Source organism: Meriones unguiculatus, chromosome 4 (genome assembly GCF_030254825.1).
Source record: "Meriones unguiculatus strain TT.TT164.6M chromosome 4, Bangor_MerUng_6.1, whole genome shotgun sequence".
In the NCBI taxonomy this organism is placed as follows: Eukaryota; Metazoa; Chordata; class Mammalia; order Rodentia; family Muridae; genus Meriones; species Meriones unguiculatus.
Genome location: NC_083352.1, coordinates 115,860,785 through 115,887,442, shown reverse-complemented (window position 1 = coordinate 115,887,442; position 26,658 = coordinate 115,860,785). Strand labels below are relative to the sequence as shown.

Sequence of the window (26,658 nt, the reverse complement as noted above, 5' to 3'; positions counted from 1 at the left end):
GTTGTTGTTGTTGGTTTGGTTTGGTTGATTGGTTGGTTTTTCAAGGCAGAGTTTCCCTGAGTAGCCTTGGCTGTCCTGGAACTAGTTCTGAGGACCAGACTAGCCTTGAACTAAACAGAGATCCATCTGCCTCTTCCTCTGGAGTCCTGGAATTAAAGGTGTGCGCCACCACTGCCCAGCTTGTAACAAGTTCGTAAGAGTACTGTGCCATTGGCATCTTAGTGGGTCCTTTCAGATACAGGTGGTTTGATAGTTGGTTCCTAACCTAGATTGTAGGGAGGATTTAGAGAGCCCATGAACCCACCAAAATTGTGGGCTTGGGATTTCTGCCCATCCACTCCGTTTCCAGAGTTTCCAATTCTCCTCTAAACAAAACCTGTTGTCTTAACTGTTTCAGAGGCACATTTTAAAAACCCTTTTTGTGAGCCAGACCACCATGTCTTTAACCCCAGCACTGGCAGGGCTCTTTGAGTTCCAGTAAAGTATACGTAAAGATACTCTGTCTCAAAACAACTAACAAAATAGAAGAGTGTCTACCACACAGCTGCCGGGTATCCTGCTGTTTCACTGACTCTTAGGGTTAGAAATCTGAAACGCTCTCGTGTTGCAGGTTTAATTGCCAGTATAGGCTTTGGGGAGGTGACTGAATTCTGAAGACTCTGGGTTCAAGTATCTCAGTGGGTTAGTCCCATGATGGATTCATAATGTGGCTACACTCTGTAGGGAGTGGGCCACCAGGTGCATGCCCTTGAAATATGCATCTTGTCTCCAGCCCCTTCCTGCCCCTCTGCTTCCCAGCTGCCCCCAGGTGAGCAGCTCTGCCCACCTCCTCCTGCCATGGTTTGTGCCTCGCCACAGGCCCAGACGGACTGAGACCTCCGATACTCAGAACATACAGGTGTCCTCCTTCTTAGTTCTCTTTCCAGGAAATTTGTAACAGCAAGGAGAACTGACTGCCTGTGTAATATGTAAATATGTTTATTCTTATTTCTCCTTTTGAAACAGGGTATCATTGTAGCCCAGGCTGGCCTCAGCCCCACTGTGGAGCTGAGACTAATGTTGAACTTCTGACTTTCCTGCCTCCACTTCCAGAATTCTGAGGATACAAGCTACCATCCTCAGCGTAGCGGCCTTGAGGACGGAACCCAGGGCTTCATGCATGCGAGGCAGGTGCCCTGTTGACTAAGCTGTAATCGCTCGCAGTTAGGAAACACGTTTTTTTTTTTTTTTAAACAAATAAAAGCAGCGTGGGCAGTGGTGTTGCATGCCTTTAATCCCAGCACGTGGGAGGCACGCAGCTCTCTGGGAGCCTAATCAGAAACTCTTAAGGGATTACCATTCGTTTTCAACCAATTATATTTAAGTCAACAGTTATCTATCCGGCAGCTACTTTTTTATGCCAGATGCTGTGACAGATGCTGGAGACTTAACAGCACGCACTGACCTGGGGCTTAGGAATAAGAAGAGAGCAACCCAGACCCTGTTCTCTTCATAAAGGCTTTGATTAAGCAGCCACAGGAGGAAGCACTCGATGACCCAGCCACTCTGCCTGTGAGATGGCGCCACATTTCAGGCTCAGTGGAGGCCTCCTTCAAGTACACAGCCGGTACAGATGCTTCCCTAAAGCCCCACAATGAAGGTCATCCAGGAAGCTCACTGTCCTTTGGCTCCACCCCGGCCTGCCAGTTGGAAATTTTTCCTGATTCAGCTGAAACTTCCATCTTAGAGGTTTGTTTGTTTGCTTGCTTGCTTTTTGTTTTGTTTTGTTTTGTTTTTCTTCTGACTGACTCAGAACCTCACAGAGCAAGCCTGTTATTTTCTTCAGCCTGTGGATCTAAAAACCTTTAGATCTGTGGGCAAAGCACCCTGTCTTGTGGTCTACTTCTCCAGTCCGTGAAGTCCTTCCCTGACAGAAGAGCCTGCAGGTTTCCGGTTGATTCATCAAGCCCAGCATATGCCCAGACCTATCAGAGTCCCCAAGAACAGATGGCCCACGCCATGGGGGCAGCAAGGCGCAGACCTCTGAGGACAGACTGTGCTGGTGACACCGGGAAGGGCTCTGCTTCTTCCACAGGTGTTGGGGGAGGGGAGACAGCTCTGAGTTGGGAGACCTAATCCAGTCCTTCCGGTAGGAGCTTACTTGCCTGTGTCTCGGAGCAGAGCCTCTCCCTTCTAAGTGAGGCTGGCCTCCTACAAGTCTGGCTGCTCCGCAGTCTGGATCCAGCTGGTCAACATAAGCCTGCGTCTGAAACGAACCCATGATTTCAAGGGTTAGTCCAGACGTCAGACACCCTCAAAAGGCTTTTGACAAATCCTATCAGATGTGTTTCCTAGAAGACTCGGTTCATTCACAGTATCTTGTCTGGGGTGAGTTTCAGGACTCAGATTTCATGAGATTGTAGGAAGCGAACAGGCTTGTCCTGCATGACATGCAATTCCCAGGCAGGCCGTGGCAGCATCTCAAAAGCAGACAGCAGTCTTCATGAAGACTAAACAAAAGCTGTGTTGGTTAACACCGGATGGATCTGGAATCACCCAGGAGGCAAGCGCAGGCATGCCCATGAGGGACTTCTGAGAATTCAAGGTCTGTATAGTGAGTTCCAGGCCAGTTAGGGACACACAGTGAGACCTTATCTCCAAAACAAAACAAACAAACAAAAAAAGGTTTAAAGAGAAAAATAAATGGTTTTTCTAAGTTTCCTCACCACAGGTCAGCATGAGGTCTTCTTCTGTTTGCTCCTTCCTAGTGTCTCTCAACCCCTTCTTTGTCCTCGTAACAGCTTTTGCCAAGATGTGCTATGACTGGATGTGCTATGACTGTCAAGGTCTCCACTGAAACAGAGACAATTCACTGAGAAAGAAGTTGAAAGGCTCAAAGACATTTGAAGGTGGGAAAATTAATTCGTAGTTCATGACATTCAAGCAAACAAAGCAGCTGACGAAGGCAAATGAAAGGGTAAATTGGCAGGTCATTTCACAGCGTCTGACAACCAGCTCTGCCAAGGCTGTGAGCAAAGTGTGTGGATTCCACCAGGCAAGGGCTGGAGAGGGCATGATGGACTTACCGTAGAAAGACAGCACCACCTATGACCAATCCTGACCTGCTTAACAGGGAGACAGTAAGACACTGTGACTCTAATGGGCACCCATAGCCCCACTCAGGAATAGAAATTAAATTCTAATTGTCTAGCATAACTAGTTACTAAAATACAGGGGACTAAAAGGGTATGGACTAAAAAGAGATAAAGGAAAAAGGAAGAAAGGAAAAGGAAGGAAGGAAGGAAGGAAGGAAGGAAGGAAGAAAGAAAGAAAGAAAGAAAGTAAGAAAGAAAGACCCATGCATTTAATCCCAGCACCTAGGAGGCAGAAGCAAGGCAAATTCTTCTTGTGAGTTTGAGGCTAGCCTGGTCTACATAGCGAGTTCCATGCCAGCTAGGGCTAAATAGTGAGTTCCTACCTGAAAAAAGAGATAAAGGGAAAAGGAAGGAAGGAAGGAAGAGAGAGAGAGAGAGAGAGAGAGAGAGAGAAAGAAAAAGAAAGAAAAAAAATACAGGGGCTGGCCTAGAACATCTGCCAGGCATACATGGGACTCCCAAGTTCCATCCCTAGCACTTCAAAGAGAGGATATGAGAGAGGGGGAGAGAGAGGGAAAGAGAGGGGGAAACCAAGAAGCCAAGAGACCAAGCCCAAGCCCAAGGGCACCACGGTGCATCAGCCGGGCAAACCTCAGAGTGGGTGTCCTGCAAGACAATTGCCCAGTCTTTTCCAAGAGTGTGAGTCGATGTCATGGGAGAAGAGAACAAGGGCCTGTCTAGACATAGAAGACATTAGGAGAAATAAAGTGTGTTGGGTGGTCCTCGATCGAGTCTTCATTAAACTAGCTATAATGACCGTTCTGGCAATACTGAAGCAATCTGAATACGGAGTAATCATTAGAGGCCTACAGTGATTTTTTTTTTAGCATGAAAGTTGTGTTTAATGTAAGAAAATCACTTTGTGTTAAAGCTGAGCACAGTAGCTCACCCTGTGACTTGAAGCAAGATAATTGCCAAAAGTTCTAGCTTGGGCTACAGAGTAAGACCCTAACTCAAAAAAGAAAAAGAAAAAAGAAGGAAGGAAAGGAAACAGGAGAGGGGAAGAAGAGGAGGAGGAGGCTCAGGAGAAACTGCTCGCTGACTTGAGTTTGGATCCCCAGCAGCCAAGCAAAAGCCCAGGGCTGTTAGATGCGGGGAGACACAGATCAGAGGACCTCTTTGGCTCAGTGGCCAGCCAGCTGAGATGAATCAGCAAGCTCCAGGTTCAGGGAGAGACCTTGTCTAAAAAGCTAAAGTGAAGAGAAACTGAGGGAGACACCATCATTAAGCTTGACCTGCAGGAGTGGGCTCACACACTTGCATACACATGTGCGTGTAAAGAGGAGCACATGTACAACAGCACATGGTAGATAGGAAGTTTTTTATCATTTCCGAAGTCTCTGGGATGCTTAGGGTGGCCCACGCCTGTCATCCCAGCACTTACAAAGCTGAGGCAGGTTGGGCTAAGAATGAGACCCTGTCTAAAACACCAACAGGGGTCTGCAGAGGTACCTCACTGGTCAAGAACACTTGCTGTTCTGGCGGAGGACTTGGGTTCCATTCCCAGAGTGGCTATTCACACTTATCTGTTCCCAGGAGATCTGGCACCATCTTCTGGCCACGAAACACATAAGTGTTACCCTGACATACACGCAGCCAAAATACCCATACACACACACACAAAAAAATTAATCTTAAAAGACAAATAGCGAGGGGAAAAAAAGGTTCTCACACAGAAGTGTTTCATCTGAGAAATATGATACCTACAATTTACCACAAGTAGTCCAGCCTGCAGTTAAACAAGAATGGAAAGGGTTTTGTTTTGTTTCTTTGAGACAGGGTTTCTTTGCATAGCCCGAGCTAGGGGACAAGGTTTTAATGACAATTGTGTCTTGTGATGGAAATATGAATGTTTGTTGTGCTCTTTTCTTTCTTTCTTTCTTTCTTTCTTTCTTTCTTTCTTTCTTTCTTCCTTCCTTCCTTCCTTTCTTCTTTCCTTTCTTTCTTTCTTCCTTTCCTTCTTTTTTTTTCTTTTTCTTCTTTTTGTATGTTTGAAAAGTGAAAACAAGGGGGTTGGAGAGATGGCTCAGTGGTTAAGAACACTGACTGCTCTTTCAGAGGACCTGAGTTCAATTCTCAGTACTCACATGGCAGCTCACAACTATCTGAAACTCTAGTTCCGAGGGATTGGCGCCCTCACACATATGCAGGCCCAATGCACATAAAAGGTAATAAATAAAAATATAAGTGAAAACAAAATGAGTAAAGCAAAATGCTTAAAGCAAAGTTGCATCTTTTGCCTATGGACTCCTACAGAAATAGAGGAATCCCTAGGAGCAAACTGAGCAGTGTACCTTCCCAGCTACATTCATTCACAGAACCTGTCCAATAACAGGGCTTGGGATGCCATGGCAATCACATAGGTCTGCTGTGCGTCCAGGACGAAGGAGGATACCCACACTTGTAGCTCATGAGTAGGAAAGCTTGTGGGGGCTTTGGAAAGGTGTTCTTTGATCTCACGAGGCTGTTTCTGGGACTCAGCGTGTAGGTGAGATGCTGTGACTCCCACAGGTCCAGGTGAAGAAGACCCCCAAGATTTTCTTTTTTATATAACAGAGGACTTGGAGCAGAACATGTATCCATCAACAGGAGTTGCAAAATACAGTCCTGTGCGTGTCCATGCAGAGTACTGCGAAGTGTGGCGAAGATGCTCTGTGCTGCTGGGACTCTCAGTGAACTGCTGAGTGGATGACACAAAGGCAAGCCAGGCTCTCTTCTGTCACTGAGTCTCTGGGACCTACTAAGGTTTCTGGCACACATGGATCATTCCCACTAGCTGAGGGCCTGGGTATAGTCAGATTCACTGCAAGGCAGATTTCCTACCTTTTCAAACATCTAGGGTTATGTTTCCATAAATTCACAAATATTTGACTGTTCCTCACAAATGCACCAATTTTGATTATCAGTTTGATTGGGCCTGGGATCAACTAAGAGACACACCTCTGGCTGTACCTGTGAGGGTATGCTGACTAGTTTAATGTCAACCTGACACAAGCTAGAGTCATCTCAGAGGAAGAAACCTCACTTGAGAAAATGCCTCTATAAGATCAGGCTGTGGGGCATTTTCTTAACTAGTGATTGATGGGGGAAGGCCCAGTCCACTGGGGGGGTGTGCACCCTGGGCTGGCCTTTCTGGTTCTATAAGAAAGCAGGCTGAGCAAGCCGTGGGGAGCGAGCTACTACACAGCACTCTTCCACGGCCTCTGTTTGCATCAGCTCCTGTGTCCATGTTCTGCCTGATTTGAATTCCTGCCTTGGTCACCCTCAGTGAACTGCAATTCAGAATATGTAATCTGTTTGCTTTTCTCCCCCCCAACACACAAGCTTCTCTGTAGGCTAGGCTGGCCTCAAACTCAGAGATCCACCTGCCTCTGCCTCCCAAGTACTGGGATTAGAGGCCTGTGCCACCATTGACCAGCCAGGATATGTAATCTAAACAGACCTTTTCTTCCCCAAGTTACTTTTAGTCATGGTGTTTCATTATAGCAGTTAATAACCCTGACTAATACAGGGAGTATTTCCTAGAAGGATTAACTGAAGGAGGAAGACCACTCCCTCCCCTGCCATAGGCACCTTCTTTTGGTGGCCCAGTGTAAAAAAATCTAAAGGAAAGGAAGGGCTGCTTTTTGCCTGCCTGCTTTGTGCCCAACTAAGCGTGCATCCACTTTGCTGCTGCCACCATCACTCTTCACCAGCTTTTTTGGTCTTCCAACATAAAGACCAGTGGCTACTGGGGCCTGCAGCACCAAGTTGGAACTGCTGAAACATCAGCCTCATGGACCAAGCAGCCTCTGGGCTCCCAGGCTCTCCAGCACACAGACTGCCGCTATTGGACTACTCAGCCTGTGGCATGTAAAGCAAGCTAATAATATGAAAGCAAGCCCTTTGTGACATGCATTCATTCTGTCAGCTCTGTTCCTCTAGAGAAGCCTGACTAGTATAATATCTTCCTCTGCAAAATCAAACTGTGAACAAGACTCTCCAAGGAGAAAGAAGGAGGGAAAAAAAATCCTAGAACATGACAAAGGATTTCCTGAACAGGGAGGCTAATGTAACAGTGAGACTAAGAGAATGCAGCTCTAAGCTTCCTTTAAGCCACCACTTAAAGGGAAACATGGCGTCTGCAGAAGTTTGCTTACTTAGTAGAAGAACGAAACTCCATTTCTTTAACACGCTGTTATAGTCCATGAAGCGATGAGCCTAGGAGTCCCAAGTAGCAAACTGAGAGGTCTGCTCTCCCAGTTACATTAGCTCATAAGAATAGGGTCCAACAACAGGGCTCATGAGACTGTGGTTCTCAGTAAAACTGGTTTATGTAAGGCCTCACGCTATGACATTGGCAGACATTGCCCAAGGATATATTTCTCAGAACATCTCCCCCTTCTTAAGAGGCCAGCAACTGTATTCTCATCTACTGTCTCAGGGTCCACTTCTCAAAGGTAAATTAGGCATAATATTCTGGGACTGAAGAGATGGCTCAGCTGTTATAAGCACTGGCTGCTCTACCAAGAGGACTGGTGTTCAAATCCATATGGTGACTAACAACTGTCTGAAACTCCAGTGCCAGGGGAATCTGACACCCTCTTCTGGCCTCTGAGGGTACCAGGCGTACACAGATATATATGTAGACAAAAACATCCATATACATAAAGAGAGAGAGAGAGAGAGAGAGAGAGAGAGAGAGAGAGAGAGAGAGAGAAAATTCTCTAAAGGAAGCATGAGTTTGCTAAGGAACTTTACATAAGTTCCAAAGAACATTCAAGATACCCTACCTGGCTGATTATCCTGGGGTAAAGGTGTGAGCTAGGATCCCACCAATGGCACCCCTCCTCATCTGGGAAAGTCATGTCCACACAGCTGAAACACATGCTTCCTTGAAAGGGCTTGAGTTGCTGCTTGCATGACTGCTGAATCACCAGCTGGTCCTGTCCTGCAGGCAGCCAGCCTTGAGTTTGAATCTCAGCGTCACCAGTTAACAGCTCCGTGACCTTCAGCAAGGTCGCTTCTCCTCTGAGCCTTCCTTTCTTCCTCGGTGAAACAGACCAAAGAGATAGACGGCTGCAAAGCCCTTAGTGCCATGCCCGGGTAGAGAGGAAGTGCCAATGTGGCTAATAAATTGTAGTCCACTCCCTTCTGCTGCTGGAAGTCACTTTTAAATGGAGCAGTCTCCAGACACTACTTGTGAAAAAGGGCTAAACAGACCTCTATACTGCCGTTTATCTAAACTAAGAGGTGCTTTCGCAAGATTGAAAGGCACAAACGCGTTATGGTGGTGGAATCTTCTGCAGGTGACTCTCCAGCTGTGAGCGCTTTGGGGGGCGCGGCCCTGGTTTCCGCATCCTTCCCTCCCTGGGGCCTTCAGGGAGGACCCACAGCTGGGAGGAGGAGGAAAGAGCCCCGGGATCCCCTTGCCCCTCCCCCTGCACCCAGTGAGTAATGACATCGCGGGGAGGGGGAGGAGAGAGAGAGGGGCAGGCTCGGCGAGGCCATGTGATGCTGGGCGCCAGCGAGCCGCCGCCGAGCCGCCTCCTTCCTCCTCGGATCTCGGGCTGTCATGGCGACCCCCAACAACTTGACCCCCACCAACTGCAGCTGGTGGCCCATCTCCGCGCTGGAGAGCGATGCAGCCAAGCCGGTGGAGGCCCCCGACGCACCCGAGGCAGCCAGCCCCGCCCATTGGCCCAAGGAGAGCCTGGTTCTGTACCACTGGACGCAGTCCTTCAGCTCCCAGAAGGTAGAGCGGGCGCGGGGTGCGGACAGGAGGCTGGGAGGGGACCGGCGAGAGGGGCAGGTAGCTCCCGGGTTCTCCGGAGGGAACTGCCCTGTCTGGCCGCAGAGCCCAGCCCCAATTCCAGGAGAATCTCCTTAGGCCCCGTTCCCTCCTGGGGACACCTGAACAGAGAGACAAAGGCCGGGGACAGACCGGGCCCTGCTGGCAAGCGGCCTGATGGGGCTGAGCTGAGGAAGCCTTCATCCCATCAGCTGTCCCAGACACCGTGAGCCCCCAGGGCACAGATGCCAGGCCCTCGTTCTGGCTGGGGTCTTCTTCGGTCTGGGGTTTGGAAAGTCTGTCCCCCAGCCATCACCCTTTCTCTAGAGCTGAGAAGGAAGGAGTTAACCCATCCCCTCAGAGCAGCTGGCTTGTCCATCAGATCTGTGTTTTGCTCTTAAAGGCACACACCACTCCCCTACTTTTTAAGGTAAAAGCAGTTGAAAGTACACCCTAGTGTTCTCGCTGGGGCTCCCGCTTTGTGGGAGTGAGATCAGATACTGCGCCCCCAATGCCCAGCTGCCTCTGAGCCACTCAGTCCCCCATCGTGGGTAGCAGTCCTGTTTGTAGCCTGTGGGTTCAGCACCATGGCCAGAGCCCAGGCCTGCGTCCAAGGCAGAGCTGCTAACTGACCACCCCAGCTCTTGTCCCATGCATCCATTTTACACACGGGGGCAGGGGAGGGGGGGGTCAGTTTTTGGAAACCAAAAACTTGGATTTGTGTTTTGGTCCAGACTCAGTTCTATAAGCTGGAAAATGAGATAGTGATAGAGGTAATAATAGCCACCAGGAACGTTAGCCCCCTGGTAGAGTTGCTGGAGGGGCTGTTTAAGGGGTGACACAACACTATTCCAGGCTGGCTCTGCTCACACCCCACCGTGCCTTGAAATCACTTTACGATCTTGGCTAAGACACAATCTGCTGGATTCTGCCCCAGATGGCTCAGTTAGTCTAGAGGGTAGTCTAAGTGATACTGAGAAGATTGGGCCACCCAGCACGGTTTGGTCACCCAGTTTAGAGTCCTTGAGTCTGAGGCCAGGCAGAGCCTAGTGGGAGAACCATCTTCTTTGCTGACCCACTAAGAGGCTTTGGACACCCCTGTTTGCCTCTCCAAAGGCTGTTTCTGATCTGTAGAATGGGGCAACCATCACTTCTGCAGGGAGCTACTGTGAAGATGAAGTGAGATTGTGCACAGAAAGTGTTGGTGCTGATGTCTGGTGAAGGATGGAGGGTCTGCTGATAAGGGTATGACGATTCGTGAAAGGGTTCTGGGGTGGGTTGGGGATCAGCTCAGCGGCAGAACTTGCGCTTAACACTAAATGGGGCTCTGGGCTGGAGTCTCAGCAATGGGGGTTGGGGGGGAGACCTGCTAGATAAAGAAGAGTCAGACACAGCCAAGGTCACTCTGAGACCTGCCCATGCATTCTGCATGTGCTTACCAAGCACCTACTTGCTTGCTGAGTGCGTCCCGGGTTTTACAAGGCACTGGGGATTTGGAGATGGGTCAGACTGACCTCCAGAACCCAGAACTGTCCCAACCCAGAGCTTCAGGAAGCAGACCTCAGTGAGTGGGACACAATGTGGGGCAGGGGGGAGGCATCCCCTGCTGTCCCTCAAGAGGCTCTCCTGCTCCTCCCCCAGGGAAGATTCACTGTTCAGCCTGAGCACAGGGACATAGGCGGGCTACAGTGAGGGAAGGGACCACTCACAGCAGCATTGCTTTAGGCTGAATGTCTCTCAAGCTAGCCGAGGCATCTTCCTGCCTTCTCCACCAGGGCAGAGACACAGCCGCCTGAAAGCAGCACTCAGGAAGATGGGTTTGGCAACCATATGTCCTGGTTCATCTGCTCTTGGCTGCTTACCCTCTGAGTGACTCTGGGCAAGTCACTTCACCTGGATGTAGCTCAACATCCTCACCTGCAAACAGGGCCTCCTCTCTGGCCCCTGCAGATTTCCTGGGGTGGGGGGAATTTCAGAACACAAGTGTGTGTTAAGAACTTGGAGTGTGGTAGGAACTGAGCAGGGGCATTCCATCTTCCCCTTTGGGCCTGAAGCCATGCTTGCAGCAGACTCTCCCCACAGGTGCCTCAGAGAAGTCAGGGGACTGTGTTAGATCCTGAGGACAGAGAGACCATTCAGGAGCCTAAAGCCTAGACCCTGGGCCCAGACAGGCAGGCTGGCTCTGACTAGCAGGACAATCTGTACACATTACTTTGCCTCTCGTGTCTCAGTTATGCATTTGGTAAACTGGGGGGGAAGGTCATTGAAAGTAGGCAGTACATGTGCTTCTGGACATCATCTAGAAAGTACATGGCACCAGCCAAGGACTCTGTGATCACTGACTACCATGAAGACACCAGTTGTGGCATGAACCAGATTCAGTCCTTGTCCCTCTTAGCCACATGGCCCTCTGGGTGTCCTCACCTCTATAGGTTTCACTTTGTTTGGTCTTCTCAGTAGCAACTCCATCTGAGGGTGTGAGGGCTGAATGATGTCATGCATGGTCACACATAGAGCACCTGCATTACTCGGCTGCACACTGACAGGGAACGTTCAGGCACCGTGGTGGGCGATGGCTGGAGGCAATTAGGTTTGGAAGAAGATATGGCTGCATATTGGGAATGTGAGCCTGGTCCCTAAGGATGTTCCTTCTCTAGTTTCCTCTTTCTCTCAGGGAAGAAGGGAGGCTGAGAGAGGCAAAAATTAGGAAATCAGAGGACCTTAGCTCCACTGATTGGATATGTCCTCAGCCCTCATTGGACCTTAGGTATTTTCCTCAATATGAAAACATATAAGCTACAACCTACCAGAATCCCTCCTTCCCCATACAGAAAGAATAGCCTTTCTTATCCCAGTGGCTTCTGCCTTACACACACACACATACACACACACACACACACACACACACACACACACACACACACACACACACACACCACTCCCCTTTTACCTGCTAATTTTTTAAAGAACTAAGCTACTTGGTAGGTACTGAGTATCTTGGCCAGGTTACTTATGGTCTCTGGGCTTACTTCCTCTTGTAAAGCTTAGATATTGACAGTGCTAGGGCATCCATAGCTCCTGGTATCACATCCCTGAGTATATGTAGGAGTATCTGATTTCATTCGCATAAGGCTGTCAGGGCAGCACCTGGCCCAGCAGAAGAATATAAGAGAGCGGCCCGGTGATGACCTTGCTACCTCTATGACAGTGACTCTCAGGACCCCTGAAACCTACCTGATTCAAGGTTCCCCCTTCCCTCTTCTTGGGCCTCTACCGCTGTCCCGACTGTGCCTGAGAGGAGCCCTAGCCCAGCCTTCAGCCCCCAGAGTTAAAAGCCTTAGGTCTGGGTCCTGCCAGGGACCCATCCTCCTGACACCATACAAGAACTGGAAGAGCAACCAACTACCCTGCCTTCCAAAATCCTGCGCACTTCCTACCAGCCTGCCTTGCCATATGTGCAGCACGCTCCTGCTCAGGCACTGACAGCAGTTCCCTAGTGCCCCCCAGGAGAGGCCCAGTGTCCTCACAACGGCCCCAAGGGTTTCAACCTGATTGAGAGTCAGGATGAAGCGCAGAAAGTCCATGAACCCTTCTCAGCATGCTGTTTTCAGTTGAATAATGTGTCATGATAGGGTCATTAGAGCAGAAAGGGAACCAGTCTTTTTCAAAGTCAGCTATGAAAACATTTTTAATACCACTGCTCTACGTAATGACGCGTCTTTCTGCACTAGCCCACTATCTAACACGACCTGGCGGCAGGTCGTGTTCAAGTCCCAGTGAATACATACATACTCTGAGTAACTGCAACAACTGTGAAGCCACGCCCACACCCGACTTTATTGCCCACATCCTTGAAGAAAGGATAGCAGTCAGGCAGCTTCTGTCACTGAAGAGATATGTCATTCCTGTCCTCACTCACGGACTCCCTGTATTTTACCTGCACATGCCCCCCTGCCCAAGTCTGGGAGTCTTCATTAGGCCCCAGAATACAATCCTTCTTGTACTCCATTCCTGGGCTTCACACATTCATCCTGGCTTCCTGATGTTTCAGACACGTCCTTGTGTGCCTCTGTGGTAGCTGCTCTTCCTCTGGAACTCCCTGCCCAGGTCCTCGTGTGGACCATGCCATTACCTTGTTAGAGTTGTGTTGAGATGTTATATCCCATAGCTCCTGTTTGGAGCTGTCCTTGTCTCTCTGACACCCCGATACCCGTGGCCCTGCCCTGTTGTCTTCACATTTTACCTTCATCTGACGTGCTAGAATGTCAGCAATAACAGAACAGGTCTGTTATGTTCACTGCAGGGCCTCCAGCACTTAGAGGAAGGTCTGGCTTATGGGTTCTCAATGAACAAATACTGAAAAGTGATGTATCCGTAGGTCACTGGTGTTTGATAAACCAGGTGTAGTGGCACACACTTGTAAACCCAGCACTAGGGAGAGAGAGGCCTGAGAGTGAGAGTTGAAGGTCATTCTTGGCTATCTAGGGAGGCAGAGGTCAGCCTGGCTTAGAGACCTTGCCTCAAAAAAAAAAAAAAAAGTATTTACTTCAGTACACTGGCAGCTGTTCATAAATAGTCTACCTTGGGGAGGGGATACTGGAAAGATAAATAAAGCTCGGAGATTTTGAATGCCTTCCACAAAGTCACACCACAACTACATTACTGGGTAGAAGAGCCAACCCAGGCCATCACAACCATCGCACTGTGTGGCCAGCCCAGTGAAGCAGCAGGAAGCACTTTCTAGGCACCCACAGAGGAGGGAGATTCCCCGGAGATGGCTACACAGAGTTGTGACCCCCTGGGTCTAACCAAGTCTCCAGGAGACTGAGTGGCAGATGGTTGTGGGGGCTGTGTGCCCTTCCCTTGGGCCTGGCTTCGTCTCTGGGTCCCTCCCCTGCAGGATGGCACTGGGCTCTGGCCTTCAGCTCCTCTAAAGGTGAAAGCCTCCTCGGCCATCTGCCAGGGTGACCCGAGGCGGCTCCGAGCAGGGCTACTATGTCTCTAAAGATAGTCCCTCCCCAGGCAGAAGCCCATACCTGACTCCCTCAAGGGAGCCTCAGGGTACAGCCCAGAGTACAGCTTCTGGGGAAAGGTGCTCTGGCCGGATAGAAGGCCAAGGGCAAGGGCAAAGGCCTGGTGTGGTCTTTCTGGCCACTAGGAAGTTCCAGCTTGATCAGGAGCCCCTTCCCCCAGCTTGGCAGAGCCAAAGGCCATTGGGATACACAGGAAGAAGGGACTTGGTTTTGTCTTGCTCAGATCCACCTCAAAGCTTATGGGCTTCTACAGGGTACATGCGCGCGTGCACACACACATCGAAACCATGGGCTCACCTAAGCACATCCACACACACTCTGCCCATGAGTACACACACTCCACCAGGCAGAGTACACACACTTCCTCCACACTCCCACAGCACGCTGCACACATGCAGGCACAGATGCCCACTCGTACCTGCCTACTCGCACACCTAGAGCAAAGAGATGCCGCCCCAGCTGCTCACTCTGCACTTGTTCCTCCTGGCTCTGGTAGAGCGAGAAACCTCTCCCACTACCCCAGATGGAGGTGATGGGAGGGATGGAGAGAGGGAGGGAAGGAGCTGGAAAAGGGGTCCCGGAAGGGGTCAGTGACAGCTGAAGCTACACACAGAGTACACCAGGAGGATGAGCTGGGTCCTCATGTCTAACCTAGAGATTCCGTCTATACCATGGCCACCCCTTATAGGGCTAGCTTTTGGCCAGTGGAACATGTAAAGCTGTAAGTGTTGGGAGTTCAAGGGTGAATTACATCTCCCTTTGCACAGCCACCAAACAGAAGGAAGGGTGTTCACATTAGCTGTGACTGTGGACCATGAAGGGCTCCAGGACACCAAGTCAGAGTGCAGTGTGTGTGTGTGTGTGTGTGTGTGTCCAACCAACCACATTAGGACCATGGATTAACTCCCCTGTGCTCGGACTCTGTCCACACCACTCCATAGCAGCCTGGTCCCACCCAGAGGTCAGCGAGGTCAAGTCCTTTTCAGATCACACAGCAAATATCCTGTCAGACTTCAATTCCAAGTCTCTGTCTCCCAAACCTGGTGTCTTAGTTTTCTACTGCTGTGATAAAAACAAAACTGACCAAAAGCAAATCGGGGAGGAAAGGGTTTATTTCAGCTTAAACTCTCAGGTAACAAACAGTCCATCACTGAGGGAAGTCAAGGCAGAAACAAAAGCAAGGCGGGAACCTAGAGGCGAGAACTGAAGCAGAGGCCATGGAGGGGTGCTGCTTACTGGCTTGCTCCCTATGGTTTGCTCGCCCTGCTTTCTTGTACACCCAGGACCACCTGCCCAGGGATATCACTGCCCCGAGTGGCCTGGCCTCTCCCACACCAATAATTAATCAAGAAAATGTGCTACAGACTAGCCCACATTTGGCTCATTTTCTCAATTGAGAGTCCTTCTTCCCAAATGACTCTAGTTTGTGTCTCCCAAACCAACCTTGTGTCATTGTTTTCTATGGCTCTGATAAGAACAAAACACTAGCCAGAATACCTGGTCTAATTCGAGTAGCTAATACACACTAACCCTATTGTGTGCCGGAACACCATACAGGACTGAGCTTTTACTCCTTCCACAGCCCTCCAAGGGAACACGTTAGGACTCCCTACAGCAGGGGGCTCCCAGAAGTAAGGAGACTTTTAAAGCCATCTTCTGGGTTGGAACACACACAGCAAGCCTGTGACTCTGACATCAGGACTCCTTCTGACACTACCCTGGAATCTCGGAGCGGGTTGGGATGTTCAGCCTGGGACTTGCCATGTGGGGTGTGGGCAGACGTAACTGCTCAAGAATGGCTTCTGCCTCTTTCAAGGATGGCCTCCTGGCCCTAGACTGGGGCCAAAAGATGGGAGGGCAGCATAGGAGTGGATTGCCACTACCCCCTTTTCAGGGAGGAGACTAATCTCCTTCCTGGGTCTCATGTGAGGGTAGGCTACAAGAGCTTTAGGCATCTTCCAGCTCCCCGACACAGCCTGGGTCAGGAGAGTGGCCAGCCTCATTGGGCCCCTTAGGGGTATAAGGGAGGAGAGGTTAGCCCCAGGAACTCCCCAGAGGATACCTTCAAGGAAGAGAGCCCTGGCCTGGAACCATCGCTTCCAGTTATAAGCTGGCTGCTAAACTGTTGTGTGATGTAGGCCGTGATGCCTGCCCTCTCTTGGCTTCAGCTCCCTCCCTGTCCTGCTCACCCCTGGTTACTGTTGCCAGAATCCAACCAGGCAATCAAGGTGGGAGGGTATCTGGAGCGACTCAGGAGGACTGCTTGGACACGGGCACTTTCTTCTACCTCACTTTGTCCCCCAAATCATCTGAGGCATTTAGCTCTCGGTCGTGATGACAACTGGAATTTCTGTGAATTTCCACCCCTGGAATCTGAGCTCAGTGTCTGCATCGTGGAAACAATAAGCATGAACTGAGCACCATCTGTGTGCTGGACACAGACATGGAACTATTAATACTTTCATTGGGCCCTGGGGGGCAATTAGGCAATTTACCCACATCTGCACAGATGGAACCCCAGCCCAACATGTAGCCCCTTCACCACTGGGCAGCACTTTTCCCTGTGTTCCAGCCTAGGGCAGCTAGGGGGTCTCCAACCCTCTAGCGTATGCCCCTGAGCCATAGCCACACCCCCCTCATCCAAGTGCCCAAGAATGGGCTGCAAGCAAGTGTCCCCTCTTGTGTGTGACCTCTGACCTCCCTTCCTGCACGCCTCCCCCACCCGGGCAGAGTGTCCCTGTGTCCACCCGCCTTCCCCCCGCTCTGACCCTGGCGCCTGCAGGTGCGGCTGGTGATCGCAGAAAAGGGCCTGCCCTGTGAAGAGAGGGATGTGAGCCTGCCTCAGAGCGAGCATAAGGAGCCCTGGTTCATGCGGCTCAACCTGGGTGAGGAGGTGCCAGTCATTATCCACCGAGACAACATTATCAGTGACTACGACCAGATCATTGACTACGTGGAACGCACCTTCATAGGAGGTATGCTATGTGAGCAGCATCTTGAACCTAAGCAGGCCATGGGCAGGACTCAGGGTTCACCCAAAGAAATCGCTGGCTACTGTCGGGCCTTAGATGCCCCCAGAGCTACACACCTCTCCCTGGCACCTCCAGGGAAAGGTATGGCCCAGATAAGCCAGGTCAATTGAGGTATAGCCCCCTTCCTTTGCCAGGACCTCCTTTAGGTTCAGGTTCAGCCCTGGTGTCAGGATTCCTTCAGGCTCCCGTAGACAGGATCAAAATTTCTCAGGGCCCAGTACCCTACAACCCTTTAGTGAGAGCCAGACTCCCAGGAACCCTATTGGCATGCTCTCAGGCATGGAACCCTGAAGACGCTCACAGGACATCCCAGAACCCCCCTGTTTCCTCTCCCTGCCTTTGACCTCTGTAGGCTTAGATGCTTCCTATCGTAGAAGTTCAGACAGCTGAGACAGTGGGCCCAGGGCCCAGGCTTGTACTATTTTTAAGAACAAGAATTTGCAAGTAGGACATGGTAGCACATGCTTATAATTTAAGCACTCAGAAGGTAGAGGCTTGGAGCATCAGGAGTTCAAGGCCAGAATCAGTTGAGTTTTTAGGCCATGCTGGACTACATGATACCCTAGCTCAAATCAAGACTTTTTAATTTGTTTGTTTGTTTGTTTGTTTGTTTGAGATATACTCTCATCATGTAGCTCTATCTGGCCTAGAACTCTTATGCAGACCAAGCTGGCCTTGAACTCACAGAGATCCCCCTGCCTCTGCCTCCCAGGTGCTAGGATTAAAAGCCTGTGCCACCTCACCCAACCTCAAAACAACTTTTTTTTTTTTTAAAGAATATAAGTTATCTGAGCATGGTGGCACATGTTTATACCCTGTACTTTCAGTCCTTTGGAGGCTGAGGCAGGAGAATCTCTAGTTTGAGAACAGACTAGGCTGCATACTGAGTGAGATACCATCCCGGAAAAGAAACATAAGTATGAATGATTATTTGCCAAGTCAAGGCAGCTAAAGTTGTAAGAATCCAGCTTCTCAGCCTATGGAAAGCAGGCAACACTGGGCATATTCCTCCACTTGGCATCAAGAGGTGCTGGCCCCATGAGGACAGCTTAGTGGAACCCAAAGTAACCACTGCGTCACCAGGATCCCCAACGGCCAGTGGCTAAGCCCCAGAAGGATTGGTCTGGGACCTCTGAGCATGACATTTGGGGCCCTGGGTTCCTAGGGGTGGGTATCTAGGTGGGGCCAGATATGGACCCTACTCCAGCTCTTGGCGGTATCCACAGAGCATGTGGTGGCCTTGATGCCCGAGGTGGGCAGCCCACAACATGCCCGAGTGCTGCAGTACCGGGAGCTGCTGGATGCACTGCCCATGGACGCCTACACACACGGCTGCATCCTGCACCCTGAGCTCACCACGGACTCCATGATCCCCAAGTATGCCACGGCCGAGATCCGCAGTGAGTGCTCCCCCACAAAGCCCTCCGTCCACCCTCCTTGCCGCTTTCCTTACGGAAGGTCCTCCCTCCTCACCTCAGCTTCCACTCCTGCGGTCTGTCTATTCATCCTTCCCCTCCCTCCCTCCCTCCCTCCCTCCCTCCCTCCCTCCCTCCCTCCCTCTCTCCCTCTCTCCCTTTCGGCTTTCCTCCCTGTGCACCCCCTCCCCGGCCCCTGCCACCCCATTCAGATAACTGCACAGATGCCTATCCATCAGTGGCTCCTCTCTTGGGTCTGTGAGACCCCCCCAGAGCAGTCCCACTTGCAGATACTTGAGGTCAAAGACTGGGGAAGGCCCTGCAGAGGCAGCCAAGAACACTGAGCGACATCAGGGTGGAGTTTCTGCAGAAGGCTGCCCAGCATGACAAGACACCCAGCAGGTCTCTGCTTTCTGATCCAGGGCCACCCTTATACTCTCCTCCCTTCCAGCCTGCCCACAGTCAGTGGATGCAAATTGGATCCAGCCAGATGGCCCAACAATAGTTTATTCGTGAGGATTCGAGTCTAGATACTGTTAGAGCACTTGTGGGTCCTGGAGGCAGAAGAACCATGACCATGTCTAATAGGTCCTAGATACCCAGTAAGTGGTTACCTCCTTTTCCTTCCCATCCTCCTCTGTCCCACTGATGTGCAAAGGTGGGCATGAATCAGGTTGTGGAACTCACCCCTAACTCGTAGCATGCCTTGAGGAAGACTCAGGAGCTATGTGTATGCTGTTGCTCCCATTCAGTCAGCCTCACCCCGGATGAGGCTGCCAACAGATAAACACAGCTTCTGCCACCCCAGGGTCACCTGAGAGCAAAGACAAGGTCAGGTGATGACAGTGCAAGAGAAAGGAAATTTGGATACCCGCCGGGGGGTGGGGGTGGCACTCTGTACCAAATGCCAAAACGGCTCACGCCGTGAAGATTATCCCAAGGTCAAACTTGAACTTGTGCACCAAGAAGTGCATTCAAAGATGTCTTCCAGGGGTGGCGGTGCACACCTGTAATCCCAGCACTTGGAAGTCAGAGGATCTCTGAGTTCCGGGACAGCCTGGTCTACAAAACAAGTTCCAGGTCATGGCTACACAGAGAAACCCTGTGTTGGGGAACGGGGGTGGGTGGGGGATTTACCACAGCAGAGTGAGAAATCTCACTGGAAACAACCTTGGGGTCTATAAGTTAGAGACTTAAGTAAAATTCATAAAGCTGTTATACTGAAAAAATACTAGACACATGGAATGTTCTCAAAGTTACGCTGACGTGTCGCAGAAAGAGAAGAGGACTGAGCACACAGCATGCCACCTGCTCTAACAGGTGCTGAACAATGCCCTGGGCTCTCGGTGCGAGGGGCGTTTCTGGAAAGCTGAACAAGAAACTGGAGTAGTGTTAGTCTCCGGGGAGCAGCTAACAGTCTGAACACAGACATGGATTTGTTTTGTTTGGGGGTTTGTTTTTAATATTTATTTATTTATTTAATATGTTGGTGTTTTGCCTGCATTGTATGTCTGTGTGAGGGCATCAGAACTTAGTTACAGACAGTTGGGAGCTGCCATGTGGGTGCTGGGATTTGAACCCAGATCCTCTGGAAGAAGAGTCAGTGCTCTTGACCGATGAGCCATCTCTCCAGCCCATTGTTTGTGTGTCTTTGAGACAGTCTCGTGTAGCTTGCTCTGGTCTTGAACTCACTATATAACTGAGCATCACCTTGAACTCCTGATCCTTCTGCCTCCTAGCGCTCTGTGTACAGATGTTTTGGTCACCACACCTGACTGAAGAGAGGTATTTTTATTGTACATCTTTTACTTTTGCTTGAGTTTTTAATTATGTATACTTTTAATGTCTGTACACAAATCAGTTAATTTTTAAAATCTAGTTCCAATATCAGGGTCAGCATAACACTGAGGGTCCAGGGTCACAGAATCCCAGCACCTGGGATTGTGGCAACATCAAACAACAAGTAGGCACATTCATGAAAGGAGGGTGGGGAATTGTGTCAGGCTGTGGGGTAGGACAGGTGCAGGGGTCAAGAGCCGAAGGAAATATAGTGGGGCAGAGAGGAGCACGGGGCAGCAGCCGGGTTTTGTGTGGAGCAGGCTTGGAGGACAGGGAGCTTTACAGAGAAATAGTGGGCCTTGACTGGGCAGCAATGCATTTCCCAAAGACAGAGTCCTGAGAGAGGAGGCGTAAAACCTTGGCTGTCATCTAGGTGAGTAGTGACATGGCCTGGCTGGGCTCTGGGCACTGCACTAATCTTGTCCTGATCCATCTCATAGGACCTGGAAGGCAACAAGGTTCAGAGTGGACCCAGTTTTCACCCCTTTGAGGAATCAGAGATAATTTCAGGATCCCACAGGATGTGGGGAAAGGGGGCTCTCATAGGGTGCAGAAGAGTAAAGCCAGCTTGCAGTGACTATGAAAATGGTCCAAGGCAGGGCTGGGGAGATGGCTCAGAGGTTAAGAGTACTGACTGTTCTTCCAAAGGTTCTGAGTTCAATTCCCAGCAACCACATGGTGGCTCACAACCATCTATAGTGAGATCTGGTTCCCTCTTCTGGCGTGCAGGCATATATGCGGCATATATGCAGCCATAACACTGTATACATAATAAATAAATAAATCTTTTAAAAAAATCTTAAAAAAAAAAGAAATGGTCCAAAGTATTCCCCATAGGCTAGGCTAAAGACAGGCACAAGGGCAGCCATGGAAAGAGGGGAGGGAGGAGAGGGAGAAGGACAGAGAGAAGGAAAGGCAGAGAGAGAGAGAGAAAAAAAAGAGAGAAATTAGCTTTACTTCACATTCATAAAACATCAGTGAGAATTAATATAGCATAGGGCTGAAGGAGCCAGTTGACAGTGTTTGCTAAGACTGCACCAGAGCATGTGGTGGGTAGATGAGGAGACCTCAGCGGGCAGAGAGCAAATGGCTGCAGCCTCTCACACTCTTGCTCATCTCCTTCCTTTCTTCCTTCAACACTCGTGGAGACCTGCTCTGGCCCAGGCCTGTGCTGGGCTTTCAGTGAACAGGGGTGAGTCTCATATAGCTGCAGCTCAGCAGGAGCTCAGAGACTGTGAGAAGAGATAAATACACCAAAACCCAAATTACCACATCTTGCACACTGCAGTGTGCAAGAAGCGCTGTTCACAGAGGCCACAGATGAGTCGTGTTGCTGTGGCAGCTCTGGTTGGTAGTTTTGCATCTCCTGGCAGAGGTCTGTAGAGCACTGGGAATAAAGGCCCTAAGGTCAGACCAGGCAGTTAAGGGGAGATGTTCAACTAGATCTAGAAGGAGGCTTTCAAGAACAGAGAACATGGGGGCGGGAGAGATGGCTCAACAGGTAAGAACACTTGTTGTTTTTGCAGTTGTGTTCTGTACCTAGCACCCAAAGGGCAGCTGAAACTGTTAACTCCAGCTGCAGAGGCTCTCTGACACCCTCTTCTGGACTCTTAGAGTATTACATATGGGTGCAGACACATGCAGGCAAAACATCCATACATATAAAAATAAATACAAATAAATCTTTTCTGTTTTGTTTTGTTTTGTTTCCAGACAGGGTTTCTCTTTGTAGCCTTGGTTGTCCTGGAACTTGCCCTCAAACTCACAGAGATCTGCATGCCTCTGCCTCCCAAGTGCTGGGAGCAAAGGTGTGTGCCATCACTGCCCAGCAAAAAGAAATAAGTCTTAGAGAGAGGACATGGTTATATCAGGAAAGGAGATGCGGGCCAGGGGGGTTGAAGCAGTCTGGTACATGGGGATTTATTTGAGTGTCTGAAATGTACCTGGTGGAGACGAGGTTTAGGGGCAATTCAGTGAGAGACAAAGCAACTGAAAGATGGATCCCATGGTTCCTGAAGGCAAGCAGACAGCTAGGACATTGTCTGAAGGACTAGTTTAAGCTGTAGACCGGAGAGGGGGTGGGGGGAAAGAGATGGGTGAGAGTGGAGATGGGTAGGATAATGCAAACTTCCAGTCTGCTTAGGAGACAGAGGCAGCAGGATCCCCACAAGTTCAAGGCCAGCCTGGTCTATACAGCAAGTTCTAGGCCAGCAAGGGCTACATGGCAAACTCTGTGAAACTCACCCAAGTGAGAGTTCACAGATGGGCACTGAGCCCTGAAGGTCTAGATGGGGAGTATACAAGTGAGGAGTGCTGGAGGAAGAAACTACGGGACCTGATTTGAGGTGAGGGGCTCTGAGGACATCCCAGGTGGGGCTGGCTTCATTTGGAGGAGGGGATTCTGGAAAGGTGAGCAGCTCTGGGTTTCAGGTTCTACACATTTCCAGCATCATCTCCCCTTCCCCTTCCTCGAACCCTTCTTCTTCCTCTTTCCTTCTCTAGGCTACAGTCTCCCCTTCAACAAGGTTTATTGGCCCCTTGTGCCCTAGGCAGGTGGCCCTCTCCTGGTCAGGTGGGAAGGAGAGGCCCTAGTGAGCAGGGAGACAGGACCTTTCCTATTCTGTCCCAGGACATTTAGCCAATGCCACCACAGACCTCATGAAACTGGACCATGAAGAGGAACCACAACTCTCTGAGCCCTACCTTTCTAAACAGAAGAAGCTTATGGTGAGTGCTCTGCTGATGTCCACTCCCTCCTTCCCACAGACAAGGACAGCTACAATGAAAGCCCTGCCCATGACCCCTCCCTCCCTCCTTCCCTCCCTCCCTCCTGCAGACAGGGACAATTAGGAGAACCCAACTCTAAATGGAGGATCAGCAGATGCTTTGACAGGAAAAAGTACTGGCTCGGCCCTCCAGTCACATCTCTTCGACCCTACCCTGGCTGTTTGGCCATGAAAAGCCAGTGCAGCTACCCCCCCCCCCCAGCCTCTGGTTTCTTATGTTGTCCCTGGAAGCAGAGCCCTGAGCACAGGTTCTTGCATCAGACAGTATGGAGAGAATGCTCCAAGGACATGGGAGAGGTAGGGAAGGGGATGTGGCTGAGCCTCCTCTGACCCCTCCGAAAGCTCTGGAGTATAAAGGGTACCATATCACTGGCCATCCTTTGATACCCCGTATCAGTCAGCCGTTGGCTACAGACTGCCTGGTGGGGTGGGGATCATCTTCCATGTGCTTCCAAGCTTCTGGCTCTCTCAATAGCAGCAAGCCGTTCTGTGGGAAAAGAATACTGGTGCACCCAGCACACAGTAGTGGCATTCCCCCAATCCTGTGCCAGGGAATGTGGGCAAGGTGGCCAAGCTCACTGGACTGGCTCAGTCCTGGATGAGAGCACCCTGCAATGGTGGGCCATGCCATACACCAGAGGGGTATTTGAAGGCAGGGTTATGTGTGTGTTGGGGGGGGAAGGTGTTAGGCAGAGCTCCTCCATCTCTGGATAGCATGAGTCCCATGACAACAGCTCATGCCTGAGCATCTCCCTGCTCTGCCTGTAGGCCAAGATCCTGGAGCATGATGATGTGAGCTACCTGAAGAAGATCCTCGGGGAGCTGGCTATGGTGCTGGACCAGATTGAAGCAGAGCTGGAGAAGAGGAAACTGGAGAATGAGGGTGGGTGCCATGGGTGGTAGAGGGTTCAGCCCACCCACTTACCCTACCCTCTCTGCCAATCCTCTCTTTCTCCCAGAGATTGCAGAACCTTCCCAGGTGGTTAGGACCAGGATCTGAGTGCCGGGTAGGGTGGTAGGCAGACCTAGGTTCTAGGGCCTGGACAAGTCCCTCCTACACTGGAACCTCAGTCTCCCGCATACAGAGTGGGGAGAATGGCAGAACCATTGGAATACTGTGTGACACAAGACATTCAGAGTACCCGCAGCATGGCATGTGCTCACTCCCATGGGTGAAAAGGATGCTGACCGCCGACTGTTGGCACCCACTGTCTCACTTGGCCCTGCGAGGGGATGTCCGAGGACCCCGATGGCTGCAGAGAAGGTCTCTAACCAGCCTCATGCCCACCTCATGCCCACCATGTGCTTCCAAGCTTCTGGCTCTCTCAATAGCAGCAAGCCGTTCTGTGGGAAAAGAATACTGGTGCACCCAGCACACAGTAGTGGCATTCCCCCAGTCCCGTGCCCACCCCCACACCTTTGCAGCAACTCTACCCTAGTGTCCCCTCCATGCCAGTCTGCCCCATGAGCCGGTAGCCCGGGCTCGTTCTGAACTCACTTTGTAACCAAGAATGACCTTAAGTGTCTGATCCTCCTGCTTCCTCCTGTCAAATGCTGGGATCACAGGCATGCTCTACCACTCCCATCTCATTTAGCGAAAGGGCTCCAACCTAGGGTCAAGTGCATGTTACCAAACTGAGCTGTGCACTCAGCCCCTTCGGTTTTAAACTGGCAGTCTAGGGAGCCCCTTGAAAAGACATGAAGGCCTATGGAAGGAGATAGACTGAGCCCATCACTTCGGTAGGAGAACATTGTTCCAGACAGAGGAGACTGCCAGTGCCTAGGCCCTGTGGTGAGATTGGGCTTGGCGTGAGGATCTGCAGGGACATCAGTGTGGTGGGTAAGAGTAAAGGGTCAGGGATGGGAGCAGAATCTGAGGTCTGGAAGGAGGGGGCAGAGAACCACACAGTAAGATCACAGGGCTTGGCTCTGACCGTGACGCATCGGTTTTGACAGGATCCCACGTAGATCTTGACGGGATCCTTCTGCATGCTGCTGTGCTGGGAGCAGACCTAAGGAGGCAGAAGCTGAGGCAAGGGGGACCATTTAAGAAACACTGTGATCACGTGGGTGGGAGAAGCGACTGGGATGGTGGAAGAAAAGACACCAGAGTCTGAAGAAAAAGCTAATCAGACATGCTGGCAGGCTGACTATAGGGGAAACGGAAAAAAAAAGAGTTCCTGGTGTCACCAAGAAGAAGGAAGGAAGGAAGGAAGGAAGGAAGGAAGGAAGGAAGGAAGGAAGGAAGGGAAGGAGGACGGGAGGAAGGGAGGGAGGGAAAATAAGAGAGGAAGCTGGGGAATGCTTCCCTTGGTAGAGTGCTTACCAAAGTCCTAGCCCCCGGCACCACACTATCTCTAAATGCAGGACTGCATACATTTTATGTGGTGGTATAGATCTACAATCCTAACACTCAGGTATGGACAGGAAAATGAGAAGCTCAAAGTTATCTTCACTACATTGTGAGTTGGAGGCCAGCCTGGGATACACAGGACCTTGTCCTTTTTAAAGAAACAAACAAAACAAAACCCAGGGGGAAAAAATACAAGGTAGATCTTTGGAATTTACAGGTCAGTTGGCCTAAAGGAAAAATGAAGGCAGCACATATAAGGCTATGGCAGCAACTGCTAAGGGTTCGGGAGAAAAATGGCCTCAGGAGGCACTGGCAGGCAGATCAGAGAAGTGAGTGCCTGGTGTCCTTTCCCTTCACAGGGCAGAAGTGCGAGCTGTGGCTCTGTGGCTGTGCCTTCACCCTGGCGGATGTCCTCCTGGGAGCCACCCTGCACCGCCTCAAGTTCCTGGGACTGTCCAAGAAATACTGGGAAGATGGCAGCCGGCCCAACCTGCAGTCTTTCTTTGAGAGAGTCCAGAGACGCTTTGCCTTCCGGAAAGTCCTGGGTGACATCCACACCACCTTGCTGTCAGCTGTCATTCCCAATGCATTCCGACTGGTCAAGCGGAAACCACCATCCTTCTTTGGGGCGTCCTTCCTCATGGGCTCCTTGGGTGGGATGGGTTACTTTGCCTACTGGTACCTCAAGAAAAAATACATCTAGAGCCAGGCCAGGGCCTGGTGTGTGACTGGCGGTGTCTCTGTGCTATGTGCTTCCCAACTCCCTCTCAGTAACTTACTGTCCCATGAGCACTGGACAGAACTTCCTGCCCCTTCTTCCTAGTAATTCTATTGTCAGTGTGACAACATTCCATAGTTTAGAAGTAGACATTGTCAACGCCGTGATTTGAGGCCACGGCTCTCCCAGAGGACACAGAGAAAAAGCGCGAGAAAGGAAACCCGAATGTCTTTTCTTCTGATTCAAGGACTCAAGACGTTACTGTGGGGACTGGTTAGGATCTGAGGTGAGTCCCAGGAGGTTCCACCCAGCAGGGCCCAGATTCTGGGAGGTGCTGGGGACTCAAAGGACCTGACCCCAGCCTCCCCTTCCCTCTTGGCAGGGACTTCTTCTGTAGGACAAAGCCAACATGGAGACTCAACTCATCCAACCAGTACCTCTGTCTGGGACTGGAGAGCCAAAGTCCCTGTGGGAGGCCTCTGAGGATCGAAAGGGGTCTCATTCTTCTCCTGGACATGGACTGAGCGAGACAGCACTGGCTCAAGCCAAGCAGTGGCACCCCAAAACCCCATCCATGG

General features: G+C 50.7%; 2 protein-coding genes across 4 annotated transcripts in view; one reads left to right on the top strand and one right to left on the bottom strand.

Annotated features, from left to right (window-relative positions):
* Oser1 (oxidative stress responsive serine rich 1) overlaps positions 1-8,231 on the bottom strand; it is a 29,558-nt gene extending 21,327 nt beyond the window's left edge. Inside the window, exon 1 of the mRNA XM_060382874.1 lies at positions 7,907-8,231. The gene's annotated coding sequence lies outside the window, so the exon portion shown is untranslated. The remainder of the gene's footprint in view (positions 1-7,906) is intronic.
* Positions 8,232-8,556: 325 nt separating this feature from the next.
* Positions 8,557-26,584, top strand: Gdap1l1 (ganglioside induced differentiation associated protein 1 like 1). 3 transcript variants are annotated; one of them, XR_009591595.1, is made up of 7 exons: positions 8,557-8,868; positions 16,720-16,912; positions 18,196-18,369; positions 22,853-22,950; positions 23,778-23,892; positions 25,722-26,366; positions 26,463-26,584. XR_009591595.1 is itself a non-coding variant. In XM_021636326.2 (6 exons), exons 1-6 carry the CDS (start codon positions 8,689-8,691, stop codon positions 26,063-26,065), a joined length of 1,104 nt encoding a protein of 367 aa, XP_021492001.1. In that variant the 5' UTR covers positions 8,557-8,688; the 3' UTR covers positions 26,066-26,584. The 3 variants fall into 3 exon arrangements, 1 of the variants encoding a protein (XP_021492001.1); XR_009591596.1 differs by having other exon boundaries at positions 8,734-8,868; positions 16,668-16,912; XM_021636326.2 differs by having other exon boundaries at positions 25,722-26,584.
* Positions 26,585-26,658: the final 74 nt, after the last annotated feature.

What these genes read in the sequence shown, in the direction of transcription:
- Gdap1l1 (XM_021636326.2), top strand. Translation starts at nt 8,689, where the DNA reads ATGGCGACCCCCAACAACTTGACCCCCACCAACTGCAGCTGGTGGCCC. An exon ending in AGTCCTTCAGCTCCCAGAAG is followed by an intron (nt 8,869 to 16,719) that starts GTAGAGCGGGCG and finishes TGGCGCCTGCAG; the next exon opens with GTGCGGCTGGTGATCGCAGA. An exon ending in GAGGAAACTGGAGAATGAGG is followed by an intron (nt 23,893 to 25,721) that starts GTGGGTGCCATG and finishes TTCCCTTCACAG; the next exon opens with GGCAGAAGTGCGAGCTGTGG.